The following is a 16,655-nucleotide window of genomic DNA, read 5'->3' on the forward strand; positions in this document are numbered from 1 at the left end:
TGATCCTCCAGGATTCCCTCCGAGCCCCTCGACTCCTCCATTCCGGGGGATTGCCAGCTGCTGTGCTGAGCCCACCCCTCTCCTGCCTTCACAGAGCCTCTTAGCTCCCTTCCCTGTCTGAAAAACAGAGTATCTCAGGGCTTTGTGTGCATCTTTCCCACTGCCTCCACCCTGTCGCAGCTGCTGGAGGCTGTGCTCACAGCTGGCCAGGCGCGGCGGGATGGGACTTGGGGAGGGGAAGCCTCTATCAGCACCCCACACCCTGTGTCTCCTCCTTTGGCTTTGATCCTGGAGCAAATCCCCCAGCTTGGAGCTAGATCAGCTCTTACACCCAAGCTCACTCCCAGGGCTGGAGGGAGCTGTGAATTTTGTGAGGGATGCCTGTGGGGATGTTCCCAGCTGAGCCCTCTTGGGGGAGGGCTGGGGCATGGATGCTGCTGGAGCAGGATCTCCCTGCATTGAGGAGGTGATCCCATGTAGGGAAGGAGCACCGTGGTGAACAGGACAGACGAGCTTTGCTCATCTCCAGAATCTGCCACACTGGGCAGGGACCCCTGAGGCTGGCATGAGTGGCCAAGAGTCACCTGTGTCCCACACAGTTCTCTGTCCCTGCAGCTCTGGACAATCTTCCTGCACCTCCCTGCTGCCAGCAGTGCCCTGCTCAGCCAGGCATCTCCTCCTTGGGCCTTGCCTATGGGAGGTGGGCTCATGCCTAGCCCTGGGCACCAGAGGAGCTGGGGGTCTGCTTGCGGAGGCCGGGCTGAGTTCACTGTGACTGCAGCTGCTTGGTGACAAATAGCAGCCACAGCTAGAGCCAGGGACGGGGGGGACAGTCTGCCCGGCTCACCTCCAGACATGCCGCCCTTATCATCGGGAGGCTGAGGCAGAGATAAGAGCAGTTCGCTTCGAGTCCAGCCAAGACAGCCGTGAGCCAGGGATAGGGCAGAGGCTCCATGAGGAGGGTGATGGGAGCAGATGCTGCACATCAGAGCAGGGGATGCATCCTCAGCCCCTGGCTGCTGCTTCCCCCTGCCCATTGCTACCCCCCAAGCTCCTCTGATGGATGCTGAGCCCCTTCCCAGCCTTGTGGTATTTTCTTCATTCCCCAGAGCCCCAGGACGGGGGGACTGGGAGAGCCAGGGTGCCCTCCCCGCCATGCACAGCCCCTCACGGCTTGTCCCGATCCCTCGGATTCTCTTCCCGGACGCGGCTGGGTTGCTGGGACAGCAGGAAGGCCAGGATGGCCGGCATGCTGTGGCACCCTGCTGCCTGCTGACTCGGCTGCCGGCGCTGCCAGCTGCTGTGAGCTGGTTCCTCAGGAAGCAGCCGTCGGGGAGAGCATCCTCTCGCCGCCACCCGGAAAGCCCAGCACAGATCACAACCTCCTCCATCCCACCAGGAATGTGAGTGTTCCTGCTGGAATCATCCTGTGCAAGCAGCATTTCATGGACAAATCTCTGGTGAGGCCACAGCAGAGCTGTCAGGCGCTGGCTTTGAGGCGGGGAAGACAGGGATGACACTTTTATGGCTCCCGTTCAGCCAAATACTCAGCCAGCGCTAGACACGTGCCCTAAACATGTGCTCCCAGGTCAGAGCTACCCTGACCCTGCACAGCTTTGCTCAACCTGAAACCTGTGGTCACACCCAGGGTACCCCTCAGGGAATAGAAGACGAAAAGAGAGTGAGAGGTGGGAAGGAATGAAGGAGATTCCTTCTTAATCAGGGACTGCTGGTGGCCAGATCCTTCCCCATGCCCCCTCCTCCCTAGGAGGAGATGGAGAAATCACTGGCCACATCCTGACAAGAGTTGTGCCCTAAGGTGAGCCAGGAGCTGTTGCTGAAAAGAGGTGCCTGACAGCATCCCTGTCCCCTTCCCTGCTGCCACCCCCCTCCTCAGGCCGGGCAGAGGATGGCTGCTGGCAGGCGCCGCGGTGCAGGCAGTGCGGGCAGCACAGGACACCGTGGGGCTTGTTCCTCCGTTCTGGAACAATGGGATAGCCGTGCCAGCGAGCAGCATGCCCCGACAGGGCTGCCTGTTTTCTGCACAGCCCGGGGGTGGAGGGAACCATCCCAATTGCTGGGTCACTAGAACAACTTGGGCAAGCAGCTGCAGCTGGGCACAGATGGCCAGGGCGCAGCTGGGACACCATCCCACTACCTTCTCCGGCTGGGGAGGGCAGGGACCGTCGGTCGGCCAGGATGCGGGCAGTGCAGTGGCCCCATGCCGGAAGATGTAATTGTCCCTCCATTGTGGGCTGCGGGACAGGCTGCTCCGGGCAGGCGAGCAGGCGGCGTGCCCGGCCGTCACACTCCCGTGTCCCTGGGCAGCCCGGCTCCGCCGCGTCCTCCTCGGGCAGCGCTGGCGGGGCTGGTGGATGTCCAGGGAAAAAGAGAACAAGGAAGAGCGGTGCCTCCAGACCCCGATTCCCACAGCCATCCCTGGTCGGGGCTTCCCACGGCGAGCACGGGCTGTCGTGCCGGCGCTGGGCGCAGATAACGCCGTTTCCTTGCTGGCTGCTCCCTATCAGCGTGGCGGCGACGGGCAGACAGGATCGCACCCCGAGCGCTCCGTGCTGGGCGCTGTCGGGAAGGGGTCCTGGCCCCCTTCACCCCGCAGCCAGCCTCGGGCCGTTTATTTTTACACGGGTTGTTTTCTTTCCGGCTTGAAGCCATCCTGCACGGCGGCAAGAGCTGGACCGGGGCCCCCGCGCCTCATTTCCTTGCCATAAAACAACAAAGTGGGGGGTGAAGCAGCGCTCTGGACTGGGACAGAGGGTCGATGGGTCAGGGCACACGCCGCATCGTGGTTCCTCTGTTTGGCCCCTCTGTCTATCCCCTGACCGGCATCCCCTGGCGGTGTCACCGCCGTGCTGCCCTTCCTGAGGACTCGACCTGGGGCTCTTGGAGCTGGGTCTGCATGTCTGTGTACCAGCGGGAGCTGGCATGGAGGGCATCGCCCAAGTTTAGGGATGATGCCCCCTCAGATGGGTGCAACTGGGCGCCCCAGAGCTTTTGCCCTGGTTTCTGTGCCTCTGCTTTGTCCCCACAGCCCCAGGCAGAACCTGAAGAGGCTGAACCTCACAGCGCAGCTGTCTCTCCTGAATTCCAGAGCAGGCAGGCACTGCCTGCACATCCTGGGCACAGATCACTCCGTGCCACAGCCCAACTGTCCTCAGCTGCTTGTGCCTGTGGTGCTCCTGGCACAGATGTGTTGGACACCACCTTTGTCTGGGGTCCGTGGCCAGTCCCCTCCAGTGGGATGTGGGACAAGGGATGTCTCTTTTTCCCTGCACTGTGGCTTCACCAGGGCTTTGCATGGAACATCACAGGATCCCACCAGCCCCAACAGGGCACATTTCTCCCCACGGCTGTCCCTTCCAAGTCGGGGGCAGTGCGGGCAGCTGGCACACCGCAGATAAGGTGTGTGAAGAGTGTGTGGGCAACATGTGGGCAGTGTGTGGACACACGGCGAGGCCATCACCCAGCCATGGTGTGCAGGCGGGGGGCCGGGGGCACCCACCCCAGCTCCGGGCTGCGAGCAGGGGGTTGGGAAAGGCGTGTGTTTCCCTTTAAGAGGCAGGCCCTGGAGCTGCTTCCTCTCAGCCCCGCAAGAGCCCTAAACACAGTGCATCTGCCTGCAGCCTGCCTGCACGCCTGCCTGCAGCCTGCCCGCAAACAGCGTGAGTAGGGCTTGGCCCCAGTGCCGGGACTGGGGAGGACTGGCACCCCAGGGCGGTGGGCTCCCTGCTTGCCGCGAAGGGCAGGGGGGGATGGCATTGCCACGGAGGGAGCCGGGCATCACTGTGGAAGGTGCCAGGCATCGCTGCGCTGGGTGCTGCAGCACGATGCTCGCGGCACTGCAGTCGAGAGCGCTGGGCCCGCTGCACGTCCCTGCAACGCTGGGTTCTGGGGGGGTGGGGGGTGGGGTCAGCAGGCATTGGGGTACAGGGGCACCAGGGCTGGTGCCCTGCAGCCCGAGGTGTGGAGCTGCCGTGCGTCGAGCCCACCCTGCGGCGCGTGGGCAGCACGTGGCGGTGTCCCCGCGGCTCCGGTGCCAGCAGCGCCGGCTCCCGGGGCTCTGCTGCCGCTCCAGCGGGTCCTCGGACACCGGCTCTGCTGGCCCCAGTGGGTGGCAAATGTGGCTGCACCCCACGGTGGGCAGTGGCACTGACTGCAGAGGAGAGTCCGGGATTGAGCAACCTGTAGTGAGAGCAGCCGGTTTCACGCCCCGGAGCCCAGAGAGCAGCACCGTACCCTGTACTGGACCCTTCCGGGGTTGAGCATCTGCTCTCCCACAGCCCCCTGGCCCGGGGTGTGTTTGCAGGCACTCGTAAGCCTTGTCTAAGCAGGGCACAGATGTCAGACCCCCCCCCGCGGTGCTGGAAGGGGTCTGCCAGAGGCTTGCCGGGTGCCGGGCCCCCTCTGCCGGCTCCGGGAATGCTCACAAGTAGCCAATTCTGCTGGTAGCACCCTGGGTGACCCCCGTGCAGGGAACCCTTGGGTGTCCTGGCCCCCAGAGCTGGGGACGGTGCACGTTTCTGGTGCTGTGGGGCAGCCAGGCTGCCCCCCTCCCCTGGGACATTCTTTGAGAGCCAAATGTGTTGCACGGGGTCGGTGCCAGCCATGTCTGTGACACAGAGCGGCAGCCCTGGGTAGGACTAAAGGTTCCTTGGCCAGGACGGCGAGTGCTGCCGTGCTTTGTCCGGAGCCGGGACATCAGAGGCAGCCGGAGCTCTCTCCCTCCCTCCTTGGTCGGGTTGCACGCTCGGCTGCCTCTGTAAACCGAGCTTGCTGCTTTACAGTGGAGCTCAGCCACTTCTCTCCCTCTGCACCCTTACGTGATGTTTTCCCAGTGCTCCCTGTTCAAAGGACACCCTGGGATCCCGTTTCTCCAGCTGCCCCGTCCCTGACTTGGTCTCAGCACTCCCCTGTGGGCCAGGCGCTCCCTGCAATGGGCACCCCCCCAATGGGCACCCCCCCCAGTGGGCACCCCCCCAATGGGCAGCAGCGGTGGATGTGGGGGTGTGTGGTGTGAGCCAGGCGGGAGGATGAGGATGGAGGGGTCTGGGAATACCGACTGGGGGGCGGGTCTGGGGGCACGGCTCAGGTTGCCTGCACTCTCCCCTGCGGGCAGGCGAGCTGCTCTGCCGGCTCTTCCCACCCCTCTCCTTGCTTGGCACCACTGCCAGGCAGTGCTGGCTTGCTCCGGGCTATTTGGGGGTGTTCCAGCAGCCCTTTCCCCCTCTGCAGCCCAGGCTCAGGGTTCAGCCTTGCTTCCCAGCCATGCTGCTGCTCCCACTCCTCCTGAAGGCCACCCTGCTGCGCCTGGCCAGTGGCTCCTACCGCCCCTTCTACAACGGCTTCTACTACAACCACATCATGAATGACAATGACAACGGGCAGGACAAAGGTATATCGGGGACAGGCAGGTTGTTGCAGGAGGCTGAAGTACCCCCCTGCCTCTGGGTGGGTTGGAGACTCATCACTTGGTGGGATGTGGGGCCCAGAGGAGCAGGCGGGAATGCTCCAGAGATGCTTGGGGGATGGTCATGGTAGAAGAGGTGGTGGCTGGAGGGAAGGTTTGGGGATGCTGCCCAGCCCTGGATCCTGACCTGCCCATCATACGTTCTTTCTTGCCCCCAGTGGATTACTTCAATGGAGCCAAACTGGTGGTGGAAACCTCCAAAGACCCTGTCTACAGCTACAATGGTGCCAATGTCACCCTGCCCTGCCACTATCGCTATGAGCCCGACATGGGACCTAAGCGCAAAATCCGCATCAAGTGGTCCAAGCTGCGGGACGACTACACCAAAGAGCAGGATGTGATGGTGGCCATAGGCAAGACCTACGTGGCCTTCGGGGACTTCAAGGGCCGTGCTCACATCCGTCAGGCCAGCCGGCACGAGGCCTCGCTGGTCATCAGCGATGTGCGCTTGAAGGACGACGGCAAATACCGCTGTGAGGTCATCGACGGGCTGGAGGATGAGAGCGATGTCGTGGACCTCCGGCTGCAAGGTGGGGCATGCTGGGGACCATGGCTCTAAGCCAGTGAGCCTGGCCTTCCTGTGGCACCTTCTCCTTTGAGGACATAGCAAGGCAGGGGGCTTGGGGAGCTTGATCATGGGTAGAAAGGGGCTGGGATGCTTGGTGTGATGGGGCAGTGGCTTAGGCTGTCTGGCTCTGGGGTTTCAGGAGTGAGTGAGCCCAGAGCTGTCTCCCCAGCTGGGACACCAAGGGTGCTTTTGGAGTCAGAGTTGGGCTTGACCCCATGGCTGCAGCATTTCCTGCCTTTACCCACCCATCTTCCCACTGTGCTGCATTATGTACAGGCGTCCCCTCCCCTCCCAGCTCTGGATATCCCAATGCATCTTGTGATGAACCTTGGTGACTGGTCCAGCCTCTCTTGCTCACTTGTCATGAGGGACCTGACTCAGCCCTGACATTGCTTTTGAGCTCAGAGCTGTGGAAATGTCCCCATTGCTTGTCCCTGCCCCACCCCCTTGATCCCTGGACCCTGCCTCCCACAGTGACTCGTCCCCACCAGTCCTTGTGGCTGTGTCCATGGTGGTGATGCCCATGGTTCTGTGGTCCATCCATCCCCACGGCATCATCCCCATGTTGGTGGTCCATGTGTCCCCTGGGATCATGGCCCATATGTCCCCACAATGCTGGTCCTTGTCTCCCTGTTCCTGAAGCCTGTGCATGCCAGAGACAATGATCTCTCCATCCCTGCAGGGGTGGTCCATGCCCCCCTGACCACTGTCTGTGTGTTCCCAGGCCCGTGGTCTGTACAGCCCCGTGGTGGTGGTCCCTGCATCCCCATGATAGTCTGTGCATCCCTGTACATGCAGGTGCTGTCCCCATGAGGGGGTCCTTGTCCCCAGGACCGAGCCCGTGTGTCCCTGTGCCACCAGATGTCGCTGGCAACTCGCTGCTGGCGCCTGCATGTCCGGAGCAGCCCCCTCCCTGCGTGCCTGAGCGTTGTCTCTGCCACATTGAGGTGGTGCCTGTCCCAGAGCCTGAATTTGACATGGGTCAGGGACCCCTGTGGCTTCTGCTGGGGCTGGACTCGGGTTGGGTGGGTTGCCCACGGAGCCAGCTGAGTGTCCCATCTGTCTCCAGGCATCGTGTTCCCCTACCAGCCTCCCCGCGGGCAGTACAGGCTCAACTTCCACGAAGCCGAGCAAGTGTGCCGGGACCAGGGTGCCATCCTCGCCAATTTTAACCAGCTCTTCCAGGCGTGGAGCGAGGGGCTGGACTGGTGCAACGCGGGCTGGCTGGCCGATGGCACGGTGCAGTACCCCATCCGCCTGCCCCGCAAGCCCTGCGGGGGTGTGCACCTCGCCCCGGGCATCCGCAGCTACGGCCCGCGCCACCGGCACCTGCACCGCTTTGATGCCTTCTGCTTCTCCTCCGCCCTCAAAGGTGAGTTCTGGGCCAGGGACGGGGGCTGGGATCCTGGGGAAGGTGCAGTGCATCCCTCCCTCTTAGGGCACAGGACTTGGCCTGGATGGGGTGGTTCCAGGCAGCGATGCCCCAGGTGAGGATGCTCGGGATGATGCTCAGCACTGATGCTCCCCTCTCACTCTCCACTCTCCCTCCTAGGAGAGGTTTTCTACCTGGACCGCCTGGCTGGGATGGAGGAGGCCAAGCAGAGCTGCCAGGATGCGGGGGCCGAGATCGCCCGGGTGGGGCAGCTCTACTCCGCCTGGAAGTTCCTGGGGCTGGACCGCTGCAGTGCCGGCTGGCTGGCAGATGGCAGTGTCCGCTACCCCATCGTCACGCCCCGGGCCAACTGTGGCCCCGCGGAGCCCGGCGTCCGCAGCTTCGGCTTCCCCAGCAAGGGCAGGTTCGGGGTCTTCTGCTACAAGGAGAGATAAGGAGCCAGGAGGGATCCTTCTTGGACGAAGGATGTTTCCAGCCTGCCAGTGCCCAGTGTTGGGCATTTCCAAGGGCTGTTTTGGGGGTGACTGGGGGGAGGTGGGATGGGGGGAGGTTTCTTTTTGTTTTGTTTTGTTTCCTTCCTTTATATTTTCCATGTCTCGCTCAGCAGCTGGCACATGCAGCTGCTTGGGGTGGCTGCCAGCCGGGCAGTGTGGGACAGTCCCTGTTGTGGGATGTGTGCGAGGATGATTCCCCTGGGCTACTGCTGCCACCCCACTTGGCTGTGCCACCCCATGGGTGGTGGCCCCTTCCTGCGGTGGCAGGTTGTCACTGACACCCACCTGCCCTTCCAGGCTGGTCCTGCCTCCGAGTTCATGAGGCAAGGCCATGAGGGAGTGAGGCAAGGCTGGATTTGGCCAGAGCAGAGAGCGGGTATCTCCGTTGCATCCTGGCCCCTCTTCCAGCCCCATCCATGTCCTGCTGAAGGATGCCATTGTGCCTGTCCCTGCAGGAGCACAAGTGCCTTATCTCCATGTGCCCCTTGTGTGGACTCCATTTGAACTCTGATGCCTTCTTCTTTGAGCATTGGCTGCAAAAAGATGTGTTTTTCTGGACATCTTCTAATAAAACGGTGGAGAAAGCCCTGGAGTGACATGGCTGTGTCCTCATCCCTGTCCCAACACAAGAGAAAGTTCTGCTGTGGAGAAAGGACTTGGGGATCCCTGGCTGTCTTATACTTGGCTGAACATCAACTCATCAGTGCTAGCTCAGCTCAGCTCCTGCAAGGGCCTTGTGTTCCCTCATTAGTGAGTGCTAATTAACCCCCTGGGTGTCAGGACTGAAAGCTGGAAGGTGAAGCAGTTCCTGCTGGCCACGGGTTTTAGATGGATTTTTAGGCATGTGGATTAACCCCCTCCCAAGGTGAAAGCTGAACAGGGAGGGCAGTGTCCTACTCCAGGGTCCTTCTTCAGCTGGGGCTTGGGACACCCCTCCCACCTCCGTGGTCCCTTAGGTGCTGGCTGGGGCTGAGCCATTCCTGTGTAGCTTGGAGCACCATCTTTGGGTCCCCCTTCCTTCCTTGCTGCCTTGCCATGGGAGACCCCTCTCCTCCCAGCCCACCAGACACCCCTCTTCCCTAAAAGAACCAACACTGACAAAGTGCCCATTCCGATTTCGCTCTCTTTATTATTTATCATTCTTTCAAAATAGGATATGTTCAAAAATATAAATAGGTGCAGGGAACGCTGGTGCCCCGCACGGTCCCCTGGAAAGAGCACGTTGTCCCGGGATGGGTGCTGCGCTGCAGAGGGGGCGGTGGGGAAGCAGAGAGGGGCCACAGCCCCCAGCACCCGGATCCCGGGTCTCAGCATCCTCTCGCCTCCCTCCTCCCACAGCTTCTTCCACCACAGCCCCCCGGCCCTCCCCACCCATCCTGATGTGCTGCAGCAGTAGAAGGATTCTGGAAAAAAAAAAAATAAAACCCCAAAAGGTGCTGTTCACCCTGGAGATTAAATAACAGAAATAATTACATTGTTCGTGGATAAAATCAGGAAAAAATAATCATCTTTATTATTTAACTTAACCCCCTGCCCTTGCAAACCCACCCCCCTCCCTGTCCCCGAAGGCACGAAGATAATTGGAACCGGACGGCTAGTAAAAATGCTGAGATCTAATTCGTTTTGCTTTGGTGCTTGGAAAAACAATTTTTTTTTTATATATATATACACAAAGGTGGGTTTGTCTTTAATATAATTTTTTTTTTTTCCTTATATGACAAAAAAGCAACAACAAGAAGAAGAAATCGACTCTGTTAATATAAGTGTTCCGTTAAAAATTTCTCTTTCTCGCCTTCCCCCTCGGTCTCTCGCCCCGCTCTAATGGGGGGGTCTGTGCACGGCGCTGCCGCTGGGTTTCGACCGGCTCCTGGGGCTCCTCTTGTATAGCCTGCTCTGGTAGCTGGAGGCTGTGGAAGAGAAGAAAAGGCACCTTGTCGGCAGGAGCCGGAACAGAGAAGCTACTTGTCCCACGCTGGCCGGCCCGGCCGCTGGCTGCCTGGAAAAACACGGGCAGCCGCAGGCAGCGCTGCCCGGGGGCGGCTGTGTGTGCCCCGGCGCCAGCCCGCCCGCACACGCACAATCGGCCCTTCTCTCGCCCTGCCGGCCTCTGCTTCACCCAGGGGACAAGGTGCCCGGGGCTTGGCCAGAGCCTGGGCAGGAGCATCATCTCCACGGCTGCTTGTCCCAGCCCTTCACTGCGCCCAGCCAGGAGGGCAGCTCTTCCCCACCTCACCCGCTGCGCTATCCCTTAATCCCCTACCCCAATATCCATTAGTAGTGGGATGTGCTCAGGGCATAGGAGGGGAAACAGCCCGGTCTGGCTGGCAGGAACAAGGTTTCTGCCTGATCTTTGCTGCCAGTTTCCCTGGAAGCTGGCATGCTCTGGTGTGATAATTGCAGGAGGGCTTGGGTGGAAGCAGCAAAAGCTGGTTGGGAGCAGACCAGGTCTCTTGATCGCTGGCGGTCCATGTCGGGAACAGCCTGCAGCTCTCCAGATCCACAGCAGAGCCAAAGGAATCAGCATCTTGGTCGGCACCAGGCAGCCGCCCTTGGACACCTCCTCCATCCCTCCTGCTTTCATCTCCTCCCTGGGGCAGAGGCTTGTCCCTTAAGCCCATATCGGCTTTCCCTGGCTGTGGGACCATTGCTTAATCTGCCGTATCTGGAATTGCCCAGCTGGACCAGAACCTGGCAAGGAGGCCACTGTACAGATGTGATTTGTCTGAGGCCAACGAAATTCTTGGGAAGCTGCAGGCAATCAGGGATGGGACAGGGGTGTAAGCAGGCCTGGGAGTGGGCTGGGACACCAGTGAAGAAGGCTGGCTGCCATCAGCTGGAGGCCTGACAGGAGGAGAGTCAGGAGCCCAGCCCTGTCCCTCAGCTTGTATCTGCTGTAGGACTCCTGTCTGCTCCCAGCGCAGGGGAACACTGGGGAAGGGCTAGGGGGACCATAGCTCTCCCCTCCTTTTCTCTCTGTTGATGCAGGTGGTACCAGAACTCACCCTTTCAGAAACCATTTGTTTTTCTTTCCCTGCGTAGCCTGGGCCATTGGTAAGCTCCTCATTGCCCTTTCCTGTCTCTGGAGCTGCCTGTACTCTGCCTTGCTGACTCTCCAAGGCAGTCCTGCAAGCCAGGCTCTGTGGTCCACAACTGCCCAGAAGATGTCAACTCCCACGGCCCCGTCATGGGGGAAACTTCCAAGAAGTCAAGGGAAGCATGATGCCCCCTTCTGCCTGGCTCAGAGCTATCCTACACCCTGAGATGATGCCCTGCATTCCCAGCTCCTTCTCCCAGCTGCAGGGAGGCATCAGCCCTAACCCAAAGGTAAAGGGACCAAGACATACGGTTTAGGCAGGATATCCGCGGCTCCTCCCACTGCCCATTGGGCTGGCACCGGATCGTGGGCACGTGGCGTTGGATGTAGCCTTGGTCGCACTGGTACCGCACCAGGGAGTTTATTTCATAGCGCTCCTTCTTCCGACCGAAGGTCCTGGCATTCTCCACTGCAGGGGGGTTCCCGCAGGCCACTGCAGGAGATGGGCAGAGACGTGGAGGGTGAGTGAGAGAACACCTGGCTGGCTGAGCAGGCAGCTCACACCCAGGGCAGGCTGGGCACGCACAGCCTCGTCACTCCTCCGTGCATAAAACCTTAACTGCCTTTGAGATTGCCTCTGTCCACAAAGCTTAGGGGCAGGGGGATACGGAAATTCTGTGATTTGAAATTAAGCAGGGGTCTGCCTCAGTGCTCCATTCCTGCCTCCTGGAGAGGCTGTGAGAGCTGAGCATCACAACAGCTGCCTGTGTCTGTGTGAGGGCACAGAGCTGGTGTGTGGGAGCAATGCTGCAGCCAGGGTATGACTCTGCCTGGGGATGTTGAATCTTAATGGCTTGTCCTATTTATTTTCAAGTCCTTGTGAAATTTTCTCCTAGATCCTTGGCCAACTTCTGTTTCTAATTCCTTCCATTTCTTTGACCACCCTTTGCAGTGACAAAACCCATGTTCATGTGCACTGGGGACTCTGCTCCAGACCCACAGCTACCTCCTGAGCCCCCAGTCCTTGCCAGTATGGCACAGGGTGCTGACCTGTTCCTTTCTTGCAGGTGAAAGGGAGGTGATAGTTGCAGGGAACGTCGTTCCATTCGCCTTTCTCGTGCCAGATCATCACAACGCAGTCCTCGCCCGCCGAAAAGAAGTTATCGGGTTGGTTGGGCCGCCAGTTCTCATATTGCTGCCGAGAGAGGACAGTCCTTCATCTAAGGTTGGGCCCTGGTCTCTCTTACTCCCTCCTTCCTTCTCACTGCCACCTCTCCCACACCTCTCTCCAGCCTGTGGGTTGCCAGCACTGCCCCTACACTGGTTATTTCTGTTGTGTTGGTGCCCGGGACCCGACCAGCTTTTCTAGAGTCTTGGAAAAACCACGAGCCCTACAGAGTTTAGGGTTGCCTCTACTCAATGCCCAACCCAAGCACTCAGCCTGTAACCTGTGGGGCCCTTCCCACCCAAGGGGAACCTCCTCCCCCCACCAAAACCTGGCGCCTGCTTGTGCTGCGGGCTGCGGGCTCACCAGGGAGTGCCCATCGGACCAGCGGAAGTCGTTCTCCACAGCTCTGTCACTCAGACCGATCCACTGGTAGTCCTGTGCGTGACCTGGAAGAGCAGGAGGGGGAGAAAAGAGTCATGGTTGTCCTACACTGTGCTGGAAGCATTTCTTTGCCATCTCAGCTGTCCCTGGCCCTGGAGCCTCTGGGTCATTCAGCTGCCTCCCAGTCACTATTCCCTGACACCCTTTTCCTTACATCATGTTTGTCCAGCTCCCTCCTCACTCAACCTGCCATGAGCATGAATGCACCCATACAAGGATGAGGCTTTGTTAGGATACATATGAGCTCCAGTGGGGCAAATGGTGGGTTTTACACCACTTTGGGTAAATCTGCCTGTAGAGTCAAAGTCCAGTGGTTGGACCCATGCCCAGTCCCAGGCTGCCCTCAGCACTCACTGTTCACGAATTCTTGTTCCTCTGGGGTGATGATACTGCTCAGGTGAGCTTGATGTTGTCGGCATCTGGTCTCTGCATCCATCCAAGTCTCCCTCTCTTCAAAGTGCCGGTAGCAGTGGCCCTGGAACTTGGTCCAGCCTTCCTCGCAGTTTGCCAAGTCTGAAACACACAGAGGAGGGCCGAAAAGGAGTTGGTGCATGTGTCTGAAAGCTTTCAACTCACCTCTTAGCAGCTCATGCTCCGATTGCATGGGACAACGCACCGTCACTTTCACTAAAAAGCAAACCCTGACACTGTTGCCTGTAAGAATTCCCTGGGGAAACTTTCAGAAGGCATCCAAGACACGCAGAGAGGGCAGCCTGTGTGGAAGACCCTGTGCCTGCAGTGACACAACCAGTGCTGCTGGAAAGCTTGAATGATACAGAGTTATTCCTGGGAAATTCAATCCCTGTGTAATGTTCCTGAAATCTGCTTCTGAGGAACTGACTAAGCGAGAACACCTCTCTTCCCACTTGTGCTGGCCTGAAGTTTTCTTGCTTTGGAAAAAACCCCCTCCAAACCCCATACCCAGATGTCCAGAATCAACACATAGGTGTTGAAAATGAAAGAGGGGACCACCAGGTGCGGGTGGGTCCATCACTTGGTGTGATTCTGGAGCTCTGGAGGAGAAGCAAACCGACCAAGATGGGTGAAAAGAGATGGAGATAGAAACTTACCATAGTGGAGAGAGAGAATGAAATCTCAATGAAAAAGCTTGGAAGATGCTAAAGAAGTGCGAACATTCCTCAACTTTTCAGAAGATCTTTTACCATCTGAGTAATGTTGAGGAACTGAACACACTTACTAAGAAAAATAAAACCACAGATGGGGGAAAGTGGAGATAAATGGAGAAACCACCAGAAAAGACCTTCAGCAGTTCCCATGCAATGCAACACCACACATCTGTCTGCTAAATGTGACCGAGGGAAACAGAAAATGAAATGTGTTTAATCTCAGCCCTTCAGATGCCTGACCTACCATCCTTTCTCAGGCCTTTGCTGCTCTGAAAGTGGTGGGCTTCCATGAGTCCTCATGCCTGTCTCTCTTTTCAGTAAGGTTTTCTCTACTCAGTTTCTTTCTTCTTTGTTAAACTTGGTAGGTCAAAGCACTAGCCACCTTCAATCACACTAATTCCTCCCAATCCACCTTTTTGGTGTTCTTCCAGCTGGAGATTGCAGGCCCATCATAGATGTTGGAGTGGTTGGTAGTTATCTGAGACATTAAAAGCATTTCCTGCCTTCTTCAATAGATTAAATGGGTTATCTGGAAGTAGGTGAAGCTCTAAGGATTCTCAGGTTTTGCAGGCAGATCTCCTGCTCAAAGTTAGCAGAGCATCCTTGGGGCAAGGATGGTCTGTCTCATGGGAAGATGAAGATTTACATTCCCCACAAATTTTGGGGCAATGGCTTCCTCTTGCATCTCCCAGGCATCACAGCTCATAATTCAGAGAAAAGAGAAAATTAAATCTGGCTTGGACCACCCAAGATCATAAGCAGTCACAGGGTGGAAAGTCTCTGGGTGGATTACAAGGATCTTCAACAACAGGCATCATGGATGGGTAAATTGAGAACTGATGAGGTTGCATTAAAAAAGTGATGTTAAGACAGCACAATTCCTGCCCAGAAGGTCCAATGATCATGAGCCTTCTCCTTATGGTCTGCTCCACATGTTCATGTTTGAAGCAGAAAGAGATGTGAAGAGAGGAAGGAGAAAATCCAACATATATTATTGTTACTCATGCCAAGGTGAAGAAGATACTGCAACCTTATTTCTCTTTTGTTTGAGCAAGGAAGGAGAGCTTCCCCTCAGCTAAGCTGATAGAAGTTTGGACTTTCATCAGCTTTAAGAAAAAAACACAACTCTTTTCTTTCCTTGTAGAAATAAAAAGAAGTATTAGTGCAGGTCAGAATGCCTAACTTTGATGAAAATACAGGTTGCTTCCCGTTTTCTCAAAGATATATTCCCTGCTGATTTTTCCACAGGAAGCCATGTTGTGGAGATGACAAAAATGTCATGCTGTGTCAAATTGGTGGAGATTCCTGGAGTGAGTGAGGCTTCTCTCAGCTGCATCTTCCCCAAGAGGAACACAAGCATTTTTCATGGCTCAGTCAAAGCATCCTTCCATGAAATTCCAGTCTAGCAGAGAAAGTTTTCCTGAGGTGAAGACGTACTCAGAAGGTTCCCTACTGTTACAGATGAACAGAAAGACCCTCGACCCAAAGAGATACCAACTTCTGTGATCAATGATCTATGTGGAGATTCACCAGAGAAACTTAAAAAAGAGAAATCTGGAGAAGACACCAGAAGCTCCTGCTTAGGAATCTTAGAGGACATGGTGCTGTGAGGAACAAACTTATCGAAACAGATGTGCAAAAGCCTCAAAGCTTTTCCCTCGCGTGTTTTAAGCTGCTGTTAGAAGTTAGCTTACTGAGATGAGGGCAGCACTGATGGGAGCACTGGGGATCAGCTTTTTTTGGGGGTAGCATGGGAACAAGGTGGTGCAGCAGTTAGTAGGATTAGCTGAAGCCAGGGAGGCCGTACCGATCTCACACAGGTCCCCTCCGTAGCTGGGAAGGCAAAAGCATTTGAAAGAGTCGATGCCATCAGCGCAGGTGGCTCCGTTCAGACAGGGGCTTGAGTGGCACACATCGGTGTCTGCAAGAAATCAAGGGCTTCCATTAGGGCTCTGGGCAGGCAACTCCACCAACAGGAGAACTTGTTTCCTTGCTTGTTTAGGAGGGAATATCAGCTGCTTTGGGGAGACTTGGGAGGGTTGTTTTTTATAACATACTGCCGCTGCTGCTGCTGGAAGAATGAAGGCAAGAGACCCAACCCACCCTGAAAGGAAGATATTGGATTTGTGACGGTTGAACACCACTCTGAAGATATCAGAACAAGCTCAGCAAGGTGTATCCAACACACAGCACTTGCTGTGGGAACTCTTCCTTGTCTGCTGTCTCTGCCTGATGCATCAAACATGCAAACTTGTGTCCACGTCTCCACCAGGTAAAGGTCTATGAGGAAGAATGTGGAATTCTCATAAGTGATGGAAACATCCTCAAACAGATCTCTGTCTCCTAACCAGACAGTGTTCCTGGTTGTCCATCCTCACTAATAGTTTCTTCCTAACCATAATTTGGATGAAGGTCTGCGTCAAGAAATCTCTTGTCAGTGAACATGAAGAAAGTGAAGAGAAGGAAAAAAGTGGGTTCAAAGGTGGTTCGGAGACCCTCAACTTTTTCTCTTTGAGGATCTTAGGCCTGGCTATGGGCACTTCTTCCTTGGCGAGGGATACTGGAGTGCAGTGCCATTTTCTCCAGACCTGTCGCCACTACGTGCTCTTTTCCTTGTGAAGGGGATGGAAGAAGCTGGTACAGCTTTTCCAGCTGCGGACTCCATCTTGGTGGAGAGAGCTTTGGAATCAGAAGAAGGGTCATTCAGAATGGAAAGATTTCAGACACATTCAGCTCAGAAACAAGGAGGAAGGCTAAGGAAGAAAATGGGAACACATCCACTCTGGTTGGATTAAATGACGCCTGGTTAGATCCTCAGGCAAGACAGCATTTCTTTCACACTCAGGAGAAATGTAAGGCTTTAAAAGTGATGACTAACTCTCCATGCTTTTCTTGTGGATGACAGGGTTAGTGAGGAAACCTTCAAAGATGATAAACATGCTGGC

At 56.9% G+C, this 16,655-nt stretch overlaps 2 protein-coding genes across 3 annotated transcripts in view; one reads left to right on the forward strand and one right to left on the reverse strand.

Annotated features, from left to right (window-relative positions):
• Positions 1–36: 36 nt before the first annotated feature.
• On the forward strand, positions 37–8,538 carry HAPLN3 (hyaluronan and proteoglycan link protein 3). The gene is made up of 5 exons (XM_048317603.1): positions 37–3,680; positions 5,251–5,410; positions 5,644–6,015; positions 7,123–7,425; positions 7,606–8,538. The coding sequence occupies exons 2-5, from the start codon at positions 5,284–5,286 to the stop codon at positions 7,878–7,880; spliced, it is 1,077 nt and encodes a 358-aa protein (XP_048173560.1). The 5' UTR covers positions 37–3,680; positions 5,251–5,283; the 3' UTR covers positions 7,881–8,538.
• An 887-nt stretch (positions 8,539–9,425) lies between these two features.
• Positions 9,426–16,655, reverse strand: part of ACAN (aggrecan) — a 46,862-nt gene continuing 39,632 nt past the window's right edge. The window contains exons 13-18 of one of the 2 annotated variants that reach the window (XM_048317600.1): positions 15,518–15,631; positions 12,938–13,096; positions 12,506–12,588; positions 12,025–12,169; positions 11,285–11,467; positions 9,426–9,847 (exon numbers count right to left, since the gene is read on the reverse strand). In XM_048317600.1, coding sequence (XP_048173557.1) covers positions 9,759–9,847; positions 11,285–11,467; positions 12,025–12,169; positions 12,506–12,588; positions 12,938–13,096; positions 15,518–15,631 — 773 coding nt within the window. In that variant the 3' untranslated portion in view covers positions 9,426–9,758. The remainder of the gene's footprint in view (positions 9,848–11,284; positions 11,468–12,024; positions 12,170–12,505; positions 12,589–12,937; positions 13,097–15,517; positions 15,632–16,655) is intronic. The other variant, XM_048317599.1, reaches the window with a different exon arrangement.

This window comes from Corvus hawaiiensis, chromosome 13 (assembly GCF_020740725.1).
Source record: "Corvus hawaiiensis isolate bCorHaw1 chromosome 13, bCorHaw1.pri.cur, whole genome shotgun sequence".
In the NCBI taxonomy this organism is placed as follows: Eukaryota; Metazoa; Chordata; class Aves; order Passeriformes; family Corvidae; genus Corvus; species Corvus hawaiiensis.